General features: G+C 38.9%; 1 protein-coding gene across 1 annotated transcript; it reads right to left on the bottom strand.

Annotated features, from left to right (window-relative positions):
* Window positions 1–21,587, bottom strand: GPRC6A (G protein-coupled receptor class C group 6 member A). The gene is given in 16 exon segments (XM_065911400.1): window positions 1–349; window positions 351–1,065; window positions 1,881–2,004; window positions 4,993–5,075; window positions 5,078–5,164; window positions 5,435–5,474; window positions 13,136–13,290; window positions 13,532–13,718; window positions 16,094–16,131; window positions 16,134–16,157; window positions 16,980–17,019; window positions 17,021–17,069; window positions 17,071–17,184; window positions 17,186–17,215; window positions 19,851–20,048; window positions 21,493–21,587. Coding segments are annotated over 16 exon segments (2,328 nt in total).
* Window positions 21,588–23,000: the final 1,413 nt, after the last annotated feature.

Raw genomic sequence — 23,000 nt, 5'->3', positions numbered from 1 at the left:
TCATATACTTGAGATTCTTTTTTGAGGCAAAGCTTTAGATCTGCACGTAGCATTTTCTCTGCATGTGTGTGCAAAGCCTTGTACCTGAAGATCTCTACTTTTCTGCTGAACTGCAGACTCACCAGCAGAGCTGGGGTTGGTTATTGTGACGTTGCTGTGGCTCATGGCAAGGCTGCCTTCCCTGTGGGAAGAGTAACTGTAAACCATCTTGAGAAAGACAGATTTTGTGTTAGTCTCTTGCTTAGAAAGAATAGCATAGCATTTGGGGAAGAGCATGCAACATAGGATCCCGTAGTTAGATATTAAAATAACGATAATCTCCACAGCCAGCAAATATTTGCCAAACGTAGTAGATGGGGATAAAGGTGATCCAAGCTATGAAGTGAATAAGCATGCCAAATGTTATGAATTTGGCCTCATTGTAATTGTCAGGTAATTTCCTGCCTTTGAAGGCACAAATGAAGCACCTGAAGGCCGGGATGGCAGTATAGACCAGCATGGAGCCAAATGCAAGGATGGACCCCTCTTCACATTCGAAGATAATGGCTCTGAGCAATGAAACATTTTGTCCCACAGCAGGGGCTGCAAAGATGAGCTGGATGGTGCAAGTGAAAATGATGGGGATGGGTTTATAGAAGCACTTCAGGAAGTTCTGCAGCTTGGGATCAAAGCTGAAGGCCAGCAGAATTTTCAGGGTCTTCATCAGAATGCGGGAGATGCAGAGAGTAAAGCTCACGCCAAGTAGTGTCTGCCTGGTTTTACACGTGAAGCTTTGTGGTTCTCTAATGAAAAAACCTGAGCCGGCAAAATTGAGGAAATGACAGAAGCGGATTACGTAGCAGACCATCAATTCCCCGGATGATTTCACAATGGGTGTGTTCAGGTTTCTTGTAAATATTATGGCAATGGGCAGAGCAAAGAGGATTCCCAGCGGAGAGAGGGCCAGGAGCAAGAAAGCCAAGGAGTCATTCCAGTCAAGGCGCTCCGCTTCCTTTTCAAAGTACATTGTGCGCCCTATAGGGGCCCAGTGAGTTTCGTTGTTGCATAAAAGGCAATGATCCGTATCTAAAAGACACAGCAGATTTGGTTACACTGCAAATATTTAAACCAGGTGATTGTCCCCAGTGCTACAAATGAGACTCTTCAGTGAGAGTTCTGACTGGAAAATGGATATAGGTAATTGTCACATTGGTTACTTATTAAAATAAAGCATGCACATGACCCAGGAAGGTGAGAAAGAAAGGGTGACAGTGAGGGAACAGGAAGAGTGGAAGAGAAAAAGAGAAGAATTCATCTGGGCTATGAGTCTTTAGAAAATTAATATAATCAAGATAGATGCTAGCCTCTTATGAACTTGCTATTATAGGTGGCAGTTCAGGGACTATAAGAATAAGAGCTTTGGTACCAGACATATTTCAAACCCTTTCTCTATCCCTTATGGATCCTGTAATCTTGAACAACCTGATTGAACTAGTGCCTCTTGGTAGGAATAACGAGATCTCTAGGATATGCACACCTCTGGGTTTTCATCATACTCAGTTTAGTTAATTCAGCATTTATTTGTCTATAGTTATTCTGCCTCAGTTACAAATCAGACACGTCTGTGTGGGATACATAGACAAAAATTGACAGAGAACTTGCATTATTTTAAGAGGTGCTGGGAGAGGAAGTTCAATAAAGGAACAACATCTTCCCTTGGAAGTGAAGTTACTTTTCCATCTGTTAGGTATTGAGTGTTCATTTGCTGTAGAAGCCTAAAACACTTTTTATTTTTTGAAATGAAAAAAATAAACCAAATAGAATTCATATTAAAAAATCAGCTTAAAGAGAAATGGTTCAGGTGTATCACTATGCATGTTGTAGGGAGTGTAATTAATTACCTGTCTGATTGTTATAGTGATTTTCAGGACAGGTCACATATTCATAGCAGCAAGTATGTTGACTTTTTGTGGTTTTCTTCATTTGCCCAGGACTGCATTCCTTGGAGAATTTAGATTGAATTTTCTGCAAAGTAAAAAGAAATTCCAAATAAGTTTTAAAAAGATTTATCCTAACTATAATATCTCTGATTTAATTTAAAGATTTATTTACAAAACAGTATTTTGGTCTTTTTTTCTTCATAGTGTAAAGGAATTATCTTGTCATCTGGAGGAATTTCAACAACTTTAAAAAATAGAAAGTATTTCAGATAGTGAAACTGCTCGGGAAGAATATGGTTTTTGTCATATGAATAACTTTTGTAAGCAAATAAGGAAATTAACTCTTTCTAAAAGTCACTAGCAGACATAAAAATGTGTAGTGGTGGAACTAATGGAGGAAATGATGTTTTGGAAATTTTCAATCCTGTGCTATATAAAGAGCTCAACTATTTAAGAATCATTAGACTTTTATATACTTTGCTGTTGTTAGTCACTCAGTTGTGTCCGACTCTTTGTAACCCCATGGACTGTAGCCTGCCAGGTTCCTCTGTCCCTGGGATTCTCCAGGCAAGAACAGTGGGGTGGGCTGCCATTTCCTTCTCCAATGCATGAAAGTGAAAAGTGAAAGTGAAGTTGCTCAGTCATGTCCGACTCTCAGCGACCCCATTGACTGCAGCCCATCAGGCTCCTCTGTCCATAGGATTTTCCAGGCAAGAGTACTGGAGTGGGGTGCCATTGCCTTCTCCATTTATATACTTTAGATGAAGATTATTAATCATGGCGTCCAAGAAGCATGCCCGGTCTAATCTTGAAAAACAAAATACTGGAAAAATTATAATTTAAAACCATTAAAGTATTAGTTTAAAAATAGCCCTTGATATATAAATAAAATATAATATTTAATTCATCTGTTTCTTTTTTTTTTTCCCTCCATTCCTAATCCCTTTCTCATGGCTCATCTTGTGAGATAAATTTTTTTTTTTCTCACTCTTACCCTTGGGAAGCCAAAGCTGAACAAATAAATGAGACTTTCTCTAGAGTGTCTTAACAGCTATTCCTAGCCTGGAAAATGAAGCCTGTGGCTAACTAGTCTTTTCTTTGGGACATGAAAATGATCTGAGTGAGAGAGAAAAGTAGCCAAGGTTAGCAGCTCTGGGTTCACAGATGCTGGCTTTCTTGTATTCACTAGAGCTATGTCTGATCTGGGTTTTCAGCAGGCAGGATATCTGCCCTGTGGATTCCCCAGGGAAGACTTAGTCCAGAGTATCCACACTCCTAAAGGATGCTCAGAAGACACAAAAGGATTGAACTATGAGATAAAGCTGAACATCATTACAGGGATAAAAGTGAAACCTTGCTTCCCAGCTGTACAGTTTTTTCTCTCTCCCCACATAAAAGACAGCAATAAGAAAATGAGTCTGGGTGAGGGGTGACTGGAGCTTGGATCGGGGTGGTGGTTGCAATGGAGTAGAGGACAGAAGTGTAGACTGTGGATTTTGAAATTGTAACCTGGAATGGCGGTGATGTGTGACAGAAAGAGAAGTGACAAGGATCCCACTAGGTATTTTTCATAAGCAGCTAGGAGAAATGAGTTACCATTTATTGGGATGGAAGTAGGTTTTGGAGGTTAGTCTTGGAGATAATCAGTTAAGATGAAAAACTATTAGACCCCCATGTAGAGATGCCAGAATAGACAGTTGTATATTTACTTGAGTTGAAATTCAGAAGATAAAAATGTGGGAGTCATCTGCCTTCTATATAATGACATTGTTTAAGGGCGTGGATGAGATCACTAAGGAAAAGTGCAGACAGAAAAGAAGAACAGGGAACTTCCCTAGTGGTCCTGTGGTTAAGACTCGGTACTTTCAGTTTATAAGGCACAGGTTTGATCCCTGGTCTGGGAACTAAGATCCCACATGCCACAGGGTGTAGCCAAAATACAAAAATTTTTTTAAAGGAGCAGTTCTGAGTTCTGGGCCCACCAATATTCAGAGGGAGCAGGAATGGTAAGAAAAGGGCAAAGGAGACTGAGAAGTTATGGCCAGAGACAGAGGAAGAAAACCCAGGGAGTCTGCTGTCGTGGAAGCAAATAAAGAAAGCGTTTCATGGAGGGGAGAATAATTAGCCAGTAAGCGAAGTAAGGTGATGTTTGTGTTTATTAACCAGAGAGAAATAATTTTGATGGACTGAAAAGAATTTAAAAGAATTATTGGAGGTGAGAAATTGAGGCCAGTGAATATATTCAACTTTTTGAAGGAATTTTGCCATAAAGGGAAACAGGAATGGGCAGTATACGAAGGAGGAAGATGGAGATCAATAGAGTTCTTTGGATTTTTTTTTCTTAAGATGGAAGGAAGAGCAACTTATTTGTATCACCATTTAGATAGCATAGAAGAGAAAATACTTGAGGGTGCAGAAGAGAGTGGAGAATTACCAGAGAAACATCTCTGAGCAAGTAAAAGGCGCTGGGATTTAGAGGAGCTGACCTTGGCTCGGAGCATGGACAGTCCATGAACAGTGCCATATGGAAAGCAGCAACGCAGCACAGATGCGGTGGAGGCAGTCCATCCCTTTTGATTGTCTCACTCTGTCAGTCAAATAGGAAGCAGAGTCCACTGTGAAGATGGGAAAGGTGTGTTGGAGTGGAAGGACAGAAAAGAAAGTATAAATAACCATCTAGGATGGTAGACAAACCAATGGGCTAGGATAATTTCCCAACAGCATTTAGAACCCAGTGGAAGTTAGAGATCATGAAATTTAAGTGAGACCAGTTAGCAAAGTAGGTGGGGTTTTTTTTGTTTTTGTTTTTGCCAAGATCAGCTGTATCGGTTAGACAAAGTTTAATATAATCAGGATTATACTTTGGTCCAATGAATGATGAATAGAGAGATGGGCAAGGAAACTGAGGCTGTGTACGAGGCAGTAATATACAAGTTGACCTTGGAATTTAAGGAGGGAAGTTGGGAACATTGAACAGGCAGTAGGGCCACTGAAGGGTCTGGTGGGGACAAGGACTTTTGCAGCTGAAGCATCAGTTGATTTGAGTCCTATGAAGCAGCCAATACAAAATTACCTTAAGATTCCTATGCTCATTTTTTGTTTCTTGATTTGTGGCAATGAAGACGTCATTCTTCAGGTTATATTGTGCCATCTTGTGAAAGTCATGTGGCCATTGATCTCCCTCCAGAGCACAATATTGTATCCAGTATTTATAGCTCCATGGGCATCAAAATGAAATGAACTCCCTCCATCCATGAATTGGATAAGGCAATGGCACCCCACTCCAGTACCCTTGCCTAGAAAATCCCATGGATGGAGGAACCTGGTGGGCTCCTCCAGAGTCAGACACGACTGAGCGACTTCACTTTCACTTTTCACTTTCATGCATTGGAGCAGGAAATGGCAACCCACTCCAGTGTTCTTGCCTGGAGAATCCCAGGGACGGGGGAGCCTGGTGGGCCGCCGTCTATGGGGTCGCACAGAGTCGGACACGACTGAAGCGACTTAGCAGCAGCAGCCCTCTATGAATGTGACATTTTTCAGTACAGCAAGTAACTATGAAAAATTAAAACAGAAATAAAGACTGATAGAAATATTTTAAGTGTACCAATTATCCCAATTATAACACTGCCTTGCAAGGAATATCACTTAAAAATTATAAAAAAGGACATTCTGGGTCTATAAGTGTGAGAACTACTTGAGAACTAGTAGTTCTTAACTACTAGGCAACAATTTGAGAATTGTTGAGAATTTCTGACGTCTTGCTCTGTAAATTTGAGAAAGCAAGTTAAGGTTTATGGAGGTAGATTCTCTTACTTACAGAACTGAAATCTGAACACCTTTATGTATTCCACTTTGCATAATTTCAGAATGGGCCTTCTAGAGCAGATGCCACTCTAATTTTGGTCCCAAATTTCATTAGTGGTGTGATCTTGACATTTACAACTTCTTTCTAGGCCTCAGTTGAGATAAATGTAATTATTCTAGGTGGCTGCAGCATAAGGAGTCTGCCTGCCAATGCAGGAGACGTAAGAGATGCGAGTTCACTCCCTGGATTGGGTGGTTCCCCTGGAAAAGGAGATGACAACCCACTCCAGTATTCTTGCCTGGAAAACCCCATGGACAGAGGAGCCTGGCAGGCTACAGTCCATAGGGTCGCAAAAGAATTGGACATGACCAAGCAACTGAGCACACACACACATGTATATGAACACTTTAGCCTAGTGTCAGGAACAGATTAATAACAGATTGTTAATAGGTTAATAAAGATTAACTTAATACTTTTAAGTACCTATAATTAGCTAACAGGGATGTTGTGCAAATAAATGAAAATGCTTTGAGTCTATCAAGTAATAAAGTCACCTGACATTCATATGCTACTTTCTAATACTCAAATCTGTGATGCCCTTTTACTCCATAACAACTCAGTGAAGCACACTTAGCAGGGATCATCTTCCTTTCTCAGAGGAGGACCCCAGCCAGGGAGTGAAAGACCCTCTCTGAAGACACATCTTGACTTTAGTTATGGGGTCTTTCTGTTGCACCTAATGATATATTAGTTTAAATTCTCCTCACTGTGTTTTTCTTTTTTTTTTTCTCCTTCTGACTCAAAGCCATAATCAAGGTGCCATTTGGAGGCAGGGAAATTCATCCTTTCATTCTAGAGTCACTCTCATCCTGGGTCTTTGACCTGGGTCTCAGCAGGTGGTCCAAGCCAGGAGTTGTCATGCTCACCAACCCCGAAATGAAGGTTGAGGCGACAGAGTCGCAAACCCAGAGAGTTCAGTAACAAACGCACCCTGTTCTTGGGTGCATCCCTATCTGAGAAGTGCATGGTGGACCTAATGTAACTTTCTAGGTCTTCCCAGATGTCTTCATGGTAAAGAATCCACCTGCAAAGCAGGAGACTCGGGTTCAGTCCCTGGGTCAGGAAGATCCCCTGAAGAAGGAAATGGCAACCCGCTCCATTCTTGCCTGAGAAATCCCATGGACAGAGGAGTCAGGCAGGTTGCAGTCCACGGGGTCACAGAAGTGTCGGACACAACTGAGCAGAGTAACCGCTAGTGACCTCCCTCTGAGTCCATACTCATTAGGTGGGAGGTGGGGAATCTTGCTATCACCAGTGGTTTTTAAGTCTGTTTCAGTAAGAGGGTATAGTCATTGTTGTTCAGCTGCTAAGTCATGTCTGACTCTTTTGCAACCCAATGGACTGTAGCCCGCCAGGCTCCTCTGTCCATGGATTTCCCAGGCAAGAATACTGGAGCGGGTTGCCATTTCCTCCTCCAGAGGATCTTCCCAACCCAGGGATCAAACCCAGGTCTCCTGCAACGCAGGTGAATTCTTAACCACTGAGCCGCTGGGGACGCCCCAGAGTACAGTGAAGAGACCTCTAAATTCTATTTCCAATTTAGTTCAGAAAATGATTTTTTTAACCTGAGAAGAAAGAAATATAATGAAAAATTACTCTTCTTATTATTCAGTTTCTACAGTGAGAACTTGTATGCAGTACAGCTAGAACAGAAATGTTTTACTGACCAATGAGGCAGCCATATCGAACTTGTGGTGCAGGAGAGAATACTAGACTGAGAAGGAGGAGAACATTTGAGTTCCGGCTCCACCGTTAATGTGATATATAATCATGGCTAAGCAAATACCATCACATCTGTACCTGTGATGCTTCTGTGGTTTTTGTTGGGTGCAAAATCTATGGAACAAGGCAGAAGTTATGCTACTTGAATAGAGTTATTCTTCCTCTGTCTTTTCTCAGTTAATCTTTTATGAGTGTTTCCTTCCTTCAGTTTTTTCCCCTTTTGGCAAATACAGTGTAAGAAAATCAAGTTGTATTTTAAGTGAATATATTAGCTACAATAGTCAGGTCAATGACCAAATATAACTTTAGCAAAATCTTTACACATGTGTATTGATTTTATTATATGTCTTTGCAGACTTATATTCTTTTAATTAATTCAAATTTAATTAGTATTACTTTAAAGAAGCAGAATATCAGATCTAACATAGTGGAATTAACCCAAAAAATCTTATTGCAGCAGTTGCCTGGAAGAAAAAAAAAATATGGAAGGAAAAAAATAGGCAAAAAAATCCCAGCTTTTAGTGTTCCCAACTCTACCTGTATATTGATTTTTCTTCCATTCCTTCCTTAAGCAATATACACATGTAAGCCCTAGTATCTTAGTTCTTTAGTGAGCAAATCCTCTTCCATTCTCTTGTTTGAACTGTAATTTCCACCAGCGTTTTTCCTGTATTTAATTAGATTTTACAGGGTAAATTTCTGACACATATATGTTCTGTAAATAATGATAACATTGTATGATGTAAATAAACTGGCACAATTCCACATTTGTTCTTATAGGAAAGAGGATGGAAACAAAACAGTGCATTCATTACTTGTTAAATGGAACGTTTGCTGTGGATTAAATTCTGAACACTAATGCTATGGTTATTAAGCTGTTAAAGATTTCTTCCATTCAGAATTTCTTTGTTTTTCATTATGACTCTGACCCTCATGTTAAATTGACCCAAAAATATTTAGAGAGTAGGAGTTGCATTTCCATGATTATATAATTCACCTCAGTTTGGTAATGACCTATTTTTGAGAACACAAGGTCAGGAGGCCACTCCCATTAAGCTGCTGTGGTTGATGTTGTTTTCCATGTCCTCAGCCGCTCTGCCGTCTGCTGCAACTCTGTAAGTGAGTGGTGCTTATGAAAAGAGATATCTACGTGACTCAAGCAGAGACTTGCAGAGGAAGCACCCTTACATCTCTCTGTGGTACCCAACCTATGTCTTTTACTTGTGTAAAGTTTTCCATGGTGTAGCAAAAGCACATGACTAAGACTGGGAGAGTTTTGCTGCTAACTCTATGGCTATTGATGGGCCCCAGATCATTACAATTGAGATCCCCCCATCTTTAAACTGCTGCAAGTCTCAATCACCAGTAACACCTCCTCTTGCCAGTTCTTTCGGATGAAGTGTAGTGAACATGAATCTGTGGATCTACCGTAATATTTAAAGATTAAAGATGAGGTATGTTAATGCTTAGTTTGTGAAGTGAAGTGAAAGTTGCTCAGTCGTGTCCAACTCTTTGCGACCCCATGGACTGTATAGTCCATGGAATTCTCCAGGTCAGAATACTGGAGTGGGTAGCCTTTCCCTTCTCCAGGGGATCGTCTCAACCCAGGGATCGAACCCAGGTCTCCCATAGAATCTGCAGGCAGATTCTTTACCAGCTGAACCACAAGGGAAGCCCAAGAATACTGGAATGGGTAGCCTATCCCCTCTCCAGTGGATCTTCCCAACCCAGAAATTGAACTGGAGTCTCCTGCACTGTGGGCAGATTCTTTACCAACTGATCTGTGAGGGAAGCCCCAGTGCTTAGTTTAGTAAGCCTGAAAAATTATTAGTTATTATTGTCCTCATTACTTCACAATCTTTCCCGTCTAGTCCCAGGGTGTCCTCTGACTTCCAGACCATTACACTTGAATATCTTATAAGTTCTTCAAATTCAACGTGTCCAAAATGGAATGCCTAATGTTTCTTCTCTCTACCAGACCTTCACTTTTCTCTGCATTTTCAACTCAGTAAATGGCACCAGTTGCCAAAATTTAGAATCATTTGCAGCATCTTTGCTTTTCTCTGTCATTCTTTCTCTTTCATTTCTTTCTCTGTCAATCTATCTCCAAAAACTCTTCTTCTTTTTTCTTAAGTGTATACCGCTTCATCCTCATTGTCACATTCTTAGTACCTGTAATACTTAAACCAGAAGTATAAGGCATACTTATTGTATGCCTGGATTAACAAACTTTCTCTGTCTAGTCTTGTGTTCATCTAATCAATGCACATTGCAGTAGAAATACCATTTCTACAATGGTAGGTCACATCACTCTTCTGTCTAAAAATAGCTCTAATCGGCTCCCCTTTGCTCTCTCAAGTCCAAACCTTGAAACATAGCTTGCAGACTTTTCATTGAAAGGGTGGTCGTTGTACCAGCAATAATCAGAATCATCTGAGAGGTTGTTACAAGTGCAGACTTTCAGGTCCCCCTCTGGAACTACTGAATTAGCATCAACATGATAATAAGATTACCAGGTAATTAACACTCCGTCAGAGTTTGAGATGCTCTGATTGTCAGGCCCTAGTGATGGATGCTTCACTAACCCTCCACTCTGTAATTTCCACAAAAGACTCCAATTCTGTGGCGATACTTTCTGATCCCTGAAGATGCCACGCTTTCTCTCTCTGTGACTTTGCTGAAGTGTTTCTGTCCTGCCTAGCACCCACTCATCTCTCATATTCACCAGGGATGTCATGATCTTTGGAGAATATTCTCTGCCATCTTGTATTTATATGAAACATTGTGATGCATTATTCTTCACTGTAATCAGCTCCTTAATTCTTTGACCATTTACTCCTCTAGACACATGCCTCCTTCAAAGAGAGAATTATCTCGTTGCCCATAATATTTTCAAATTTAAACACCATGTCCGGAACACTGAGACATCCAATAAATATTTGCCAAATAATTGTGTGAATAGTAGTTTGACTCTTATACATTCTCTTGTCCCACATACATCACTCACTACCTTGTATCTGATCCAGAGTAAAGGAAAACAAAAATGGAAACCATAATCACTATTGGGGACAAGCAGGTAATAGTTCTCACACACATCTGAGGAGCATAAAAAAATCTGTTGCGGTAAAACAAATATGATTGCGCTCTCCTTGAATACTGCTCACAGATATCACCAAATGTGGAGCCAAAGTAAGGATTATACTCAAATACTATAGAAAACTAGCTCCTTTGAAGTTACTTGAATCTAAAATCACTCAGACAGTATTATTTAAGGATTAGTGAATTTTGCCAGGGGACAAAATAATTGTGAGGAATATATCCTTGATTAGTGACCCTAAATATTGCTGATCTTTTCAATTTAATATCTACATGGAGATTTCTTCCTAAAAAGACAATCGTTTGCATTATTGTATTTGTCCTATTGGATCTGGCAGGGACTTGGCTCACTGGTGATCAAAGGAACAAGGCGCTCCTCTGCTCCTCATTTCCAGGCTGTTTCTGTCTGTTTCTGGACTACTATGTCCCAGGGGGTGAATAAAGAATGACCCCAGGCTCCCAGTGTTTAAATAAAACATTTTAGAAGAGCTGCTTCAATTATACTTTCTCAAGATCTTTCCTCAGAATGTTTGAGACTTATTCCTGATTTAAAATACTTTCCCAGAGGATAAGTAGCTATTGCTATTTGTATTTCTTTTTTCTTACGAGTCTCTTTATAGCTCCTCCCCTTTATCCCATCTGTCTCTAATTGTCTGTTTTCTCTCCATTACTAGCTCTTACCTCTCATTCTTAAAATTTCATCTAGTAGGTTTTATTATGTTGGTCCACTTAATGTATAGGGTTTTTTTTTTTTTAAATCAATCCATCATTAAAGTTTTTCACTACAAAAAGTATGTTTTCAAATAGCCACCTTAAAATAATTAGACATATAAATATGCATGTGTGTGTGTATATATAGTGATGTATTAATTAAAAATAAAACCCCTAATCTCTAGTCTTACCTCTTCATTAGTTTTTTTTTTTTTTTTTGGCCTTGCATTTACAAAGTGAAAACTAGTTTTAATATGAGCAACTTAAAACACCCTCTGACCATCACATGATTCATCCAAATGTAAGCTGATCACTTCAAACCTGAGCTTGTGGTTGTGGGTGTTTAAAAATGATGCAAGTGGAAACAGCTCTGGACTGATTCAACCCTGTTCTGATCACTTATGTAATCAGAAAAAAACTGGATCCTATTCCCTTTTACCTTTTTACCCTAACAAATTTAAAAGAAATAAATTTTTGGAACATGATTCTGCCTTAAGACAGACAAGTTTGAATATTGAGAAATTTGTTTTTAATGAGTTAAATTTACCATATAAAGCAGCAGTTTGCTTTTAAATGCCTTGTTTATGGACATTTGAAAGACACAGTGGATAATCTTCACTAAATAGGGCCACTCTAATTAGAGTTTCTACAAACTAATGAAGAGAAGAAAGAGAAAGACTTCTTTTACACAATTAGTGGTTCATTTAAACCTGAGGTAACATAGGACTTGTTATAATAACATTCTTTTGAAGAAGACTGGAGTCCTAATAACATTCTTTTAAATAAGACTGGAGTCCTAGAAAGACTGCCCTAAGAAAGAGTCCTAATTGGAGGTGTTGGGTTGTTATCACCCAAAGGGTGTGGAGTCAGAAGACCCAGACTAGAGTCTAGTACTTTTGGCTTTAGTTTCCTTACCCACAATATTTAACAATAATAAAAGGGATTATTAAACATACCTGGTCTTGTGTTGTTAAGAACATCAAAAGAGATAATTCATATGAAATTTTGAAAAACTACAAGATCAGATATAAATCCACAAGCTAAAGGAATATAGCACCATCAGCAGAATCTTCTTGGAAAATAAGATAATACAACTTTGGTGGAAAAGACTAGAAGGTGAAGGTAAAATAACTCTGTTACGCTTAAGAACAAAGAACTAATAATAGAAATGAAGGTTATTCAACACTGATAGTATCTATTTATAGAAGGAATAAAATTTAGAGCACTTTATAGCAATATTGCAAATTAAAGGAAAGAAAGAAATGATGGTAGGGGAATTTTCTTGTATGTGTGAGTTACTACCTCCCATGGTTGAAAGTCACTGGGGTTCTGATAGCCTCAAGCTTGTCACAGATTCTGACTGGCATAACTAAAGGCCAGCACTGCTAGCTGAATACTGTGAACAAGTCCCAGTTCAGTGTAATCCCACAGGAAGTCAGTTCTCAGGAAGACGTTCCTCTCTGTGTCCTCAGAGGCCAAAGTGCCCTGAGAATAGTTGGAGATGCATCAACTCAGATCACTGTCTTTAGTATGTGCACAAGCAGACAAGAGCATGGCCTATTCATTTAAGTGTTTGTTGTTATCGCTGGGAAACGCATACAGATTTTGAAGAAGGAAATGGAAAAAGGACACATTCCCTCTTCTAAAGGTAAACCCCACAACTTTGCCAATCCTTTTAACAATCAGGAATGGTAGCAATCTTGGTGGGTGTTGACCAGCTATAGCTAGCAATCCAGGTCTTATTTATATTCCTTTCAATGGCTTTACTGAAGAGATTGAAAACACGGAATTGACTCAGAAATACCACAGTGACATTAACCTCGGCTTCTGCTATGATTCTCTCAAGTGTCTGATTGATCCTGACCAAAAATACCAATAATTTGATGGCATTATCTGAGAGGAAGGCTGGGAGAGCTTCTCTGAAGACTATGCACACATTATTTGCTGCTGTCTGAACTGCAAATGAGATCAGTCCTGAGTTTTCACTGGAAGGACTGATGCTGAAGCTGAAACTCCAATACTTTGGCCACCTCATGTGAAGAGTTGACTCATTGGAAAAGACCCTGATGCTGGGAGGGATTGGGGGCAGGAGGAGAAGGGGACGACAGAGGATGAGATGGCTGGATGGCATCACCCACTTGATGGACATGAGTTTGAGTAATCTCCGGGAGTTGGCGATGGAGAGGGAGGACACGACTGAGCAACTGAACTGAACTGAACTGCAAAAGTGTTGAGAGTCCATAGTCATCATCTGTGGTTAGGATGCCAATCCAATTCCGTCCAGATTTCTGAATCAGGTGGGCCATTGCTTTAGTTTGGTAGAAATCACTGGGCATTGTCCATAAAAATGAAGGAAACTGAATTTTGTCACTTAGGGTTTCTGCAGTAGATTCATAACTCACCTGGAAATGGACAGAATATTTTAGTTATGGTGTTGATGAGCTGCAGGTGGCTATTCATAGTAGATGTTCTTCTCTTTAATTTCTGTGAGTTTCCATAAAGTTTTCTAAATTCTTCGATCCTTTCTATCCTTCCGCTTCAACAAACTACTTTATAAATAGCTTAAATCATGATAGTTAGGACCTGATAATTGTTGAGTCATTGCGTCTCACTTGTTTTGCCTGTGTATAGTATAAGCAAGGGCTCAGGCTCTATATTATAACTCTGTCTACATGCCTATATTTATTTATATCTATCTTGTATCTCAGGTCAGGACTACCAGTGGATATTATTTAAATACCTAGAAATAAATACGGGAAAATGCAACCAGTCAAATAAGCACCATGACTTTTGGGACTCCTTGTTTGTTCAAAATTTGTATAAATGGCAACTTTGATGACTTGTATTCTATATAAATCATCCAGACAAAGAATCATCTATCCAGGGGTCAGCAAACCTTTTTCTGTAAAGGACCAAATGTAAAATATTTTAAGTTTTGTTGGTCACATATGGTCTCTGTCATATATTATGTTTGTATTTTTTTGTAACAACCTTTCAAAAAATATGTAAAAATTGTTCTTAGCTTGAGAACTCAAGACCTTGAGAGCCACATTTGATCCACAGGCTATATAGTTTTCTGACTCCTAATCCACTCAAATGAGCAGTAGCATTTTGGAAAATCTCCCTACTGTGTGCAAAGTTTTGCCTAATTTCCAGCTTTGTTGATTTTATTCTAGGGAGAGTGATTACCTTCCACAGCTGCCATTGCACCATGCCACTTGCTCCGTGAATTTTTTTTCTTTTCTTTTTTACTATTTATAGCAGCTACTGGTACGAGAGGAAAGACAATACATTTTAAAGTCAGACAAACTGTTAGAATCCTGACTGCAATAAATTTGACAAAGTTAGTTAACATTTCTTTCCCTGTGAAATGACAGGATTCTTGTGAAGACTGAAGGAGAAAGTGTAAATGATTTAAATGGATATTGGCACACAGTGGACATTCATTCACTAAACCTTAATTGCCTCAGGAGACATTGCTATGCTCACCTTCACTCTGCTACCCGGGCTTCTGTAAAATCTGTGTTACCATGGAGAATCCTGTCTACTATTATGCTATCATGGAAATTACATTTTTACATTAAACAACCATTGTTAAAAATATTCTACTTTTCTTGTCACCTAACTAGTTTTATACATAGTCTAGAAATTTGGGGCCAAAGCCTTATCTCTGAGATATTTGGGGGAATAGTTCTTTTTTATTTTTTTCATTTAAACTTTTCATTATCAACTTTACTAGGCTACAATATAAGGGAACTCTCAGAGTCTTATAGGGATATACACACTTATTTAGTCTGGCTCCAGAAAGTTATATAATTTGAATTCTTATGCATGTTTATTATATTATTCATATATTTATTTTATCTGTTCACTTCTATCAGATGGTGACTTCTTGATAATCTGACCATAAGCATTGTTTAACTTTTGGCTTCTAATCTTCCTTGAGTTTAGAAAGCAGTGATCGACTGAGTTACAGAGTGATGTGATATGAAGGTTGGTTCAAATTAAAGTCAGGGGTACTTGTTTGAGTAATGCATAGGAACTTAGTACAGGGCTCTCAAACACGTGCTTTGGTCTTTCAGAGACAATGTTGCTTACTTTCTGGTAAGGCCTTACGTTATAGGAAGCTCAGTAATTCCACAGTCTCTGCACAAAACCCTTCCATAATACTCAGAATGAAATACCAGGCACACCATGGCTTACAGGATGCTCCATGGCCTGGCCCCTACACGTCTCTGTGAATGCATCCCTTACTCTGTACCTTTCTGCTCAGACTGATCTAGCCCTGTTGACCTTTTGTTTTTCTTCGGACTTTTCAGCTTTGCACTTATTGTTTTCTCAGCCTAGATACTTTCCACTCCTCCCCCATCTTCTCTTGGCTGTCTCTTCTCATTCAGGTTTCAGGCTAAACATCATTTCCTTGAGAGTATTCCTTGACTTCTGGGCCCCTTTACCTCTCACTTCCTTTTCAGTGTTCTTCGTGGCATCTAACTGATGTAACTTTAGAAACAAGACAGTCGAGTTGCTTAGAGGCATCAGTCTTATCTAAATCACGCTAAAAACTGCCAGAAACTAGACCTGACAGATTGAGGGTTAACTACTCCTTCGTGCTTTGATCACTATAGTATCCATATTAGGGCACATCCTTTATTTTTTTCTGAAGAGAAAGAAAAGTTAAAGTAGAAGTATCTCCCCAACTAGTTTCCTAGATTACCCTGATCCTTTCAGGATGAAGAATATGATCACACCCAACTGATGGTCATAGAACAAAACCCACCTGTGGCATGAGCTGTAAACTCAACATCCAGGAGACAGCATGGTTATTTCTGAGTAGCCAGCACCTATGACAGCTTTCCGGGAGAAATATCAATAACCTCAGATATGCAGATGGCACCACCCTTATGGCAGAAAGTGAAGATGAACTAAAAAGCTTCTTGATGAAAGTGAAAGAGGAGACTGAAAAAGTTGGCTTAAAGCTCAACATTCAGAAAACTAAGATCATGGCATCTGGTCCCATCACCTCATGGGAAATAGATGGGGAGACAGTGGAAACCGTGATAGACTTTATTGTTTTAGGCTCCAAAATCACTGCAGATGGTGATTGCAGCCATGAAATTAAAAGATGCTTACTCCTTGGAAGGAAAGTTATGACCAACCTAGATAGCACATTAAAAAGCAGAGACATTACTCTGCCAACAAAGGTCTGTCTGGTCAAGGCTATGGTTTTTCCAGTGGTCATGTATGGATGTGAGAGTGGGACTGTGAAGAAAGCTGAGCGCCAAGAAGTTGATGCTTTTGAACTGTGGTGTTGGAGAAGACTCTTGAGAGTCCCTTGGACTGCAAGGAGATCCAACCAGTCCATTCTAAAGGAGATCAGTTCTGGGTGTTCATTGGAAGGACTGATGCTGGAGCTGAAACTCCAATACTTTTGCCACCTCATGGGAAGAGTTGACTCATTGGGAAAGACCCTGATTCTAGGAGGGATTGGGGGCAGGAGGAGAAGGGGGCGACAGAGGATAAGATGGCTGGATGGCATCACCAACTCGATGGGCATGAGTTTGAGTAAACTCCGGGAGTTGGTGATGGACAGGGAGGCCTGGCGTGCTGTGATTCATGGGGTAATGAAGAGTCAGACACAACTGAGCGACTGAACTGAACTGAACTGATGACAGCCTTAACCCTTGGCATGTAGCTGGAATAGTGTGGAGCACTTAAGCTCCACAATTTCTCTGGAGCTGTTGAACTTAGAAAGACCTCAGAGCAGCTGCCATTGTCACTGTGACATCTGCACAGGTGTCATAGATCTCTTGCCCTAGTTGGACTCCAGACAATAGTGTTGAATTATTGATCATCTCAGTGCTGTGTATCAAGAGTTTGAAGAAAAGTTGATATTTCAAAGCTATTGAGAAACAAGTGCTTTTGAAATTAGAACATAACTCTTCTTCAGACATGATAATATGCAATTTTATCCCAATTTCTGCTTTATGATAGACAATTCCTGAATCAGTGAAGCTTACCTCTCGAAGTATCTAAACTTTATTTATTTAAAAGCAGGTTTTGATGGAAACCTTTCTCAAGAGTATATGGGGGACTTCCCCAGCAGTCTAGTGTTTCTAATGCTGCATGGCACAACCAAAAAAAATTTTTTTAATGTATATAGGAACCCACAGCTTCTTGAATGGAGCCAGTGTGACAGGAGTTAACCTTTTCTTGATTATTCAGGATGATTTTGAACACTCAATTTTGTATTCTACAGTATGAAGATGTATCTAATATCTGTTCCTTTTTGTAGTTAGATGTCAGCATTTTATTGCTATTCAAGAATCTGCTCTTGTAGACTCACTTCCCCATTTTTTAGTTTTGTAATGCTAAGCTATTGTGGTTGGAAACCAGATGAATAGGGGTCTTAAAAATTACTTATAAAACAGGCTCTGGGTAAAAGCCCAGTAGCTTTCTCCTGGATAACATGCAATATTTTACTTCTAAGGCATGGATATTTCCTAATTTAGTGGATTTTTCCAGTTGACTTCTGGACTTGTAATTATTCCAGAGCACTGAATTATTTGATTACTGACATACTGTTAAATTTACTTCACCCACCACATATACAAAAGGTTATAAACAGTGCCTAATATATAGGAAGAATTCAAGACATTTTTTTTTAATAAGTAAAAAGGAATATTGTTCAGGGTTTTGATATTTTCAAGTTTCTTTTAATTCACTTAGTTATGATAAATTAAATAATATTTGGGTAATGCTGTTTGTCCCTACAGCTATCTAAATATGAAGTTTGGCAACAAGCTTTAAGTTTTTAAAGAAAGAAACAAAAGAGAGAGAGGTTAAAGTAATGAGTTGTCTGGCAAATAAAATGCATAATATTTTCAAAGTGTTAGCTCCATGAAAGTCTGAATCTCTTTAGTTCACCTCAGTATCACTCATGCCAAAATAGGGCCGAGGTAATGTAGGCATTTAATAATAGTTGTTCAGAGTTGAGTGAATACCATTTCTTTCAAGGAGTGACAATAAGACCAAAGGGTGTTCAGTGATCTTTTTTTTGGGATAAATTTTTTTAGACAAAATGACAAAAAAATCATTTTCTGTCCTTATTAGTTGGCCTATGATTGTGGCCTTAAATCTACAGTCATTCTTTGGGTGCCAACTTCATGCTCTGAAAAATCCTCATTGATTTTTTTTGCAGTGTTCTCTGGTATTCTTGATAATCAATGATTAAGATGACAGTAGCTCGAGATGTCCAACTTCTGGGGAGAATGTCAGGAAGAAATATTAGAGTGACATGGAATCACATTTTACCTGAAAGCATTCATGTAGGACATGCTAAATACTTTTGATTTTAAACAAATGGATAATTGCTGGGGGGGACGGATGAGGGAAGAGATGGTTAGGGAGTTTGGGGTGGATGTGTACACACTGCTGTATTTAAAATGGATGAACAACAAGGACCTACTGTACAGCACATGGAACTCTGTTCAATGTTATGTGGCAGCTTGGATGGGAGTTTGGGGGAGAATGGATCCATGTATATGTATGACTGAGTCCCTTTTGCTATTCATCTGAAACTATCACAACATTGCTAATGAGCTATACCCCAATACAAAATAAAAAGGTTTTTTTTTTAAAAAAAAAAAAAGAAAGATGAAAAGACAAGATTAAATTTACATCCAAAAATATCAAGATAAAAGAATCAAGATTTGAGAGTTAGCAGGAAGCACTGGAATCACATTGCCGGAGCAGCAGAAGCTGATGTCACCTGCCTTTAAAAGTTATCCAGGCTGTTGTTTTACAGAAAAGAAAAATCAGAAACTAGAACTCAAAGAGCTTAAATGATGTGCCTAAATCTACAAAATCACTTTGTCCCCAAACTGAAATTAGAATTCAAATAGTCTGCTCCGCTGAAAGAAAGCTATCTGCAATATCCTCCATTCAGCTTTACTTTTCTATAATACACCATGACAAATGTCTGTTCTATAGTCCAGCTTTCACAATATAAAGTGTTCACAAATGAACATTCTGAGTTGAAGTAAGGTCTTAATTTATTATGAAAGAATTAGATTATTTCAAGAATGAAATAAGTACAGTGTTGACAAAAACAGTGTAGAGAAAAATTTTAAGTGCAGTCTATTTTAAAGAATTAGGATTCATGTTTGGAACAACCTGCATTTGTGGGTGATAGAAATATAAATGTGCTATGTGTGCATGTAGTGGACAGGCTACCTATTGTGTCTTCTCATTGGTTTCCTCGTGACTGTAGGGGTTATTCTTTTTAGACAAAATCCAAATAAATACATTAATGGGAAGCAGTCATAGCCTCTGTACTTGGAGGCTGATTATACATATAGTACTAATATATTTTTCTTTTAAGGAAGAATAGCAAAGCTTAACTATATGCAACTTAGAAGTATATGAGTTGAAATTTTATTAAAATAATTTAGATGTTAATACAAGTAAACATTTACATGCCCTAGTCTCACGGTGCAAGCTCGAAATCTAAATGTGTTCTCTGAGGCTTCACTCACCTGGCACATTTCTGGATTTCTGGGCTTCTAGGGTATTCTTCTGAGGACAGCATTTTTTCATGAATGGCAAACAAACCTCCAATCATGATGTGTCCTGGCGAAGTGGCAGCCACAAAGTCATCAGGGGTCTGGCAAGGCTGAGAAGTAGCAAAAACAATCACAAAACAGGTGATCAGTACTATCAGCAGTGCTGTGTTTCTGTCTCAATTGCCCACTTCTTGAGAGTTCTTAGGAATCTCTGAGCTCACAGATGGCAGTAACATGATTCCTATTTCACCTGTAAACACATATACAGCATGGGACACTGTCAAGGGCCAGAAACACCCAGTGTTCAGATATCTGATGATGGTCCAAACAGTTCTTCACCAATAAGAACATATCAGACCCTCTCACACCCCATTGTTGATGTGCGATAGTGCTAACACAAAGTAAAAGTCGATAGAATTGTATAATGTGTGTGTTTATACACAGTTCCTCACTGTGATAGCATCTTTTATTCCTCTGACGTGTCAAGGGCTTTGAGTCATGTTGGCATTTCTTTTGAAGTGGGATATACAATCTTCAAGAGGAAGCAGTTCGGGAACATTTTCTCACGTTGGAAAAGGACAATTATGCATTTTCAAAGGTATCACATTCAAGGCACAAAAGCTGCAAAGCAGTTTATTAAGAAAAAATAGCATCCCAAATTTATTTTCCCAGAAAAACTCTATGTAAAAAATGAAATTCAGTTAAATTTAGGTATTTGTGACTTTCTGTTTAATCTAAGTTGGAAAATCTATTTCTCTTAAGGAGCCTTACTAAGGTAGAAAAACAGAAAGTTTCAAAAGACTTCATGCTATAAAACTCAGTGTCATGTGGCAGAAAGTGCTCAGATTTTGGAAACTGACAGATTGGCTGACTCTGCCTACTACTTAGCATGTGACCATGAACAAATTACTGAGCTTTTCTGGACAATAATTTTCTCATATATAAAATAGATAAGATCCTCTGTCTCATGGATATGTTCTGAAACTTGAGCTGAATCGATTTGTAAAGCTCCTAGATTCTAGTAGGCACTCAATAATCGGCTCCTGTTTTAATCCATCAGGGATGCTATCACAGAAATACTGTAAACTGGGTGGGTTAGAATCAACAAACACTTATTCACACAGTACTGAAGGTTGTGAAGTCCAAGATCATGGCGCAGGCAGATTCAGTGTTTGCTGAGAGCTTCCATAAACCTCACTTGGCAGAAAGGGCAAGGCAGCTTTCTCAAGGCTGCTTTCATATAGGCCCTAATCCAACTGGGAGGGCTCTGCTCTCATGACCTAATCACCTCCTGAAGGCCCCACCTCCTAATACCATCACCTTTAGGCTTAGGTTTTAACATCTGAATTTTGGGAGGATATAAACATTCAGAACTTAGCAGTCCTCTCCTGTCCCTTCCTAAAACCAAAGTGAAAGTTATTAATTCCTAAATGTGGAGTGCTTTCCACAATCAGCTAAGTAAATCATTGTTCAAAGGTTTTTCTCAAATATCTTAAATGCATGCCTGGTGGAAATGATGATGTTTGTGATAGAACCATTAGCTGGCTATAGTCTCCCTAGAATGTAAATCCATTACTAAGTTCAGCATAAGGAAAGATAAAGGTATATTAATTACTTAAGAATTTCACTGGACATGTTATCTTCATTGTTGTAGTTTCCATTACTATCAAGATTTAATTTTGGACCAGGGACAAAAGTTTTAGCCATCATGTTGAATCTACAGCTACTATATATTTTATGCAATTTTAAAAGAGTTTAAAATGACAATAATAATTACTACTATTCCAAAAATTTTTTTTAATTAACTGCTTCTGAAAGATAAAAATTGGAAAAAAACTTTCCAGTGAGATGAATTGCTGATGACACTAGCTTGCTCCTCCTCTGATCTCAAGGTTCTATATTTCTTTGAAATTTTCTTTATGTGAAGACATATCTGGCTAATATTATTTAAAGGTGATAGCACAGAAGTGATAGCACTAGTCACGTAATTCTCATAAAGACACCATAACCCTGCTTGGACAAGTACAGTAAGGGATAAAGGTGCTTTGCACTATCATTAGTTTATAGCACTTTAATAGGGTGAGTTGCTGCAGCCCAGTAAGCTAATCTGAGCTACAGTGGTTACTAGATATGATCAGCATTTTAGATGGGCTATTACTATTATTGCCCACTTGCAAAAATCAGATTATCAAGGCATATGACGTTTAAGCAGCATTGGATGCTAGAGGGATAACACTGTATCGTACATCACAAAGCACAGCAAACTTCAGCTAGAGGTAAAATTAGATGGCCGAGGCCTAAATCACCAATGGAACTAGTTAGCTGCTTAGCTAAGTAATTGATTTCCTTTAGTTGGATTTCCGGGTTTCCCTGATAGCTCAGTTGGTATAGAATCCACCTGCAATACGGGAGACCCCGGTTGGATTTCTGGGTTGGGAAGATTCACTGGAGAAGGGATAGGCCACCCATTCCAGAATTCTTGGGCTTCCCTTTGGTTCAGCTGGTAAAGAATCCACCTGCGACGCAGGAGACCTGGGTTCAATCCCTGGGTTGGGAAGATCCCCTGGAGAAGGGAAAGACTACCCTTTTCAGTATTCTGGCCTGGAGAATTCCATGGACTGTATAATCCATGGACTGCAGTCCATGGGGTTGCAAAGAGTTGGACAAGACTCAGCGATTTCAGATACGTAAGTATTTGAATTTCAAATTTTGAAAGTATTTAAAAATGGATTTCAAATATATAATTTTAGAGTTGGTTCTTAAGAAGCTTATAAAATAATTGAGTCAAATTTTGGTGGTGTTGCAGTTTTTCATCTGCCAGTTCTTTTGTTCCTCTTTGTTTACTTAGCTTGTCTGTATTCCATCATTGTGTAATCCTCACTGAATTGTCAGTTATCCCTGCAATACTTCTGCTCCATCATACCCCATCTGCTGTACCTCTGCCTGTAATTGAAATTTCTCTCCTAGCATTTTGTTTGTGTGTGGTATATAGATTTAGCATTAGAAAGCTAGTGTTCTTTAATGTTCAACATAGGGGACATTATCCTACTCAGGTCACCCTAGTATATCTATGAAAATCTGTGAATCCCTTAAAACTGTATAAAAATTTTGAGTGGACATGCA

This window comes from Muntiacus reevesi, chromosome 19 (genome assembly GCF_963930625.1).
Source record: "Muntiacus reevesi chromosome 19, mMunRee1.1, whole genome shotgun sequence".
Classification (NCBI taxonomy): domain Eukaryota; kingdom Metazoa; phylum Chordata; class Mammalia; order Artiodactyla; family Cervidae; genus Muntiacus; species Muntiacus reevesi.
The sequence above is the reverse complement of the archived record's forward strand: the minus strand, read 5'-3'. Positions and strand labels throughout refer to the sequence as shown.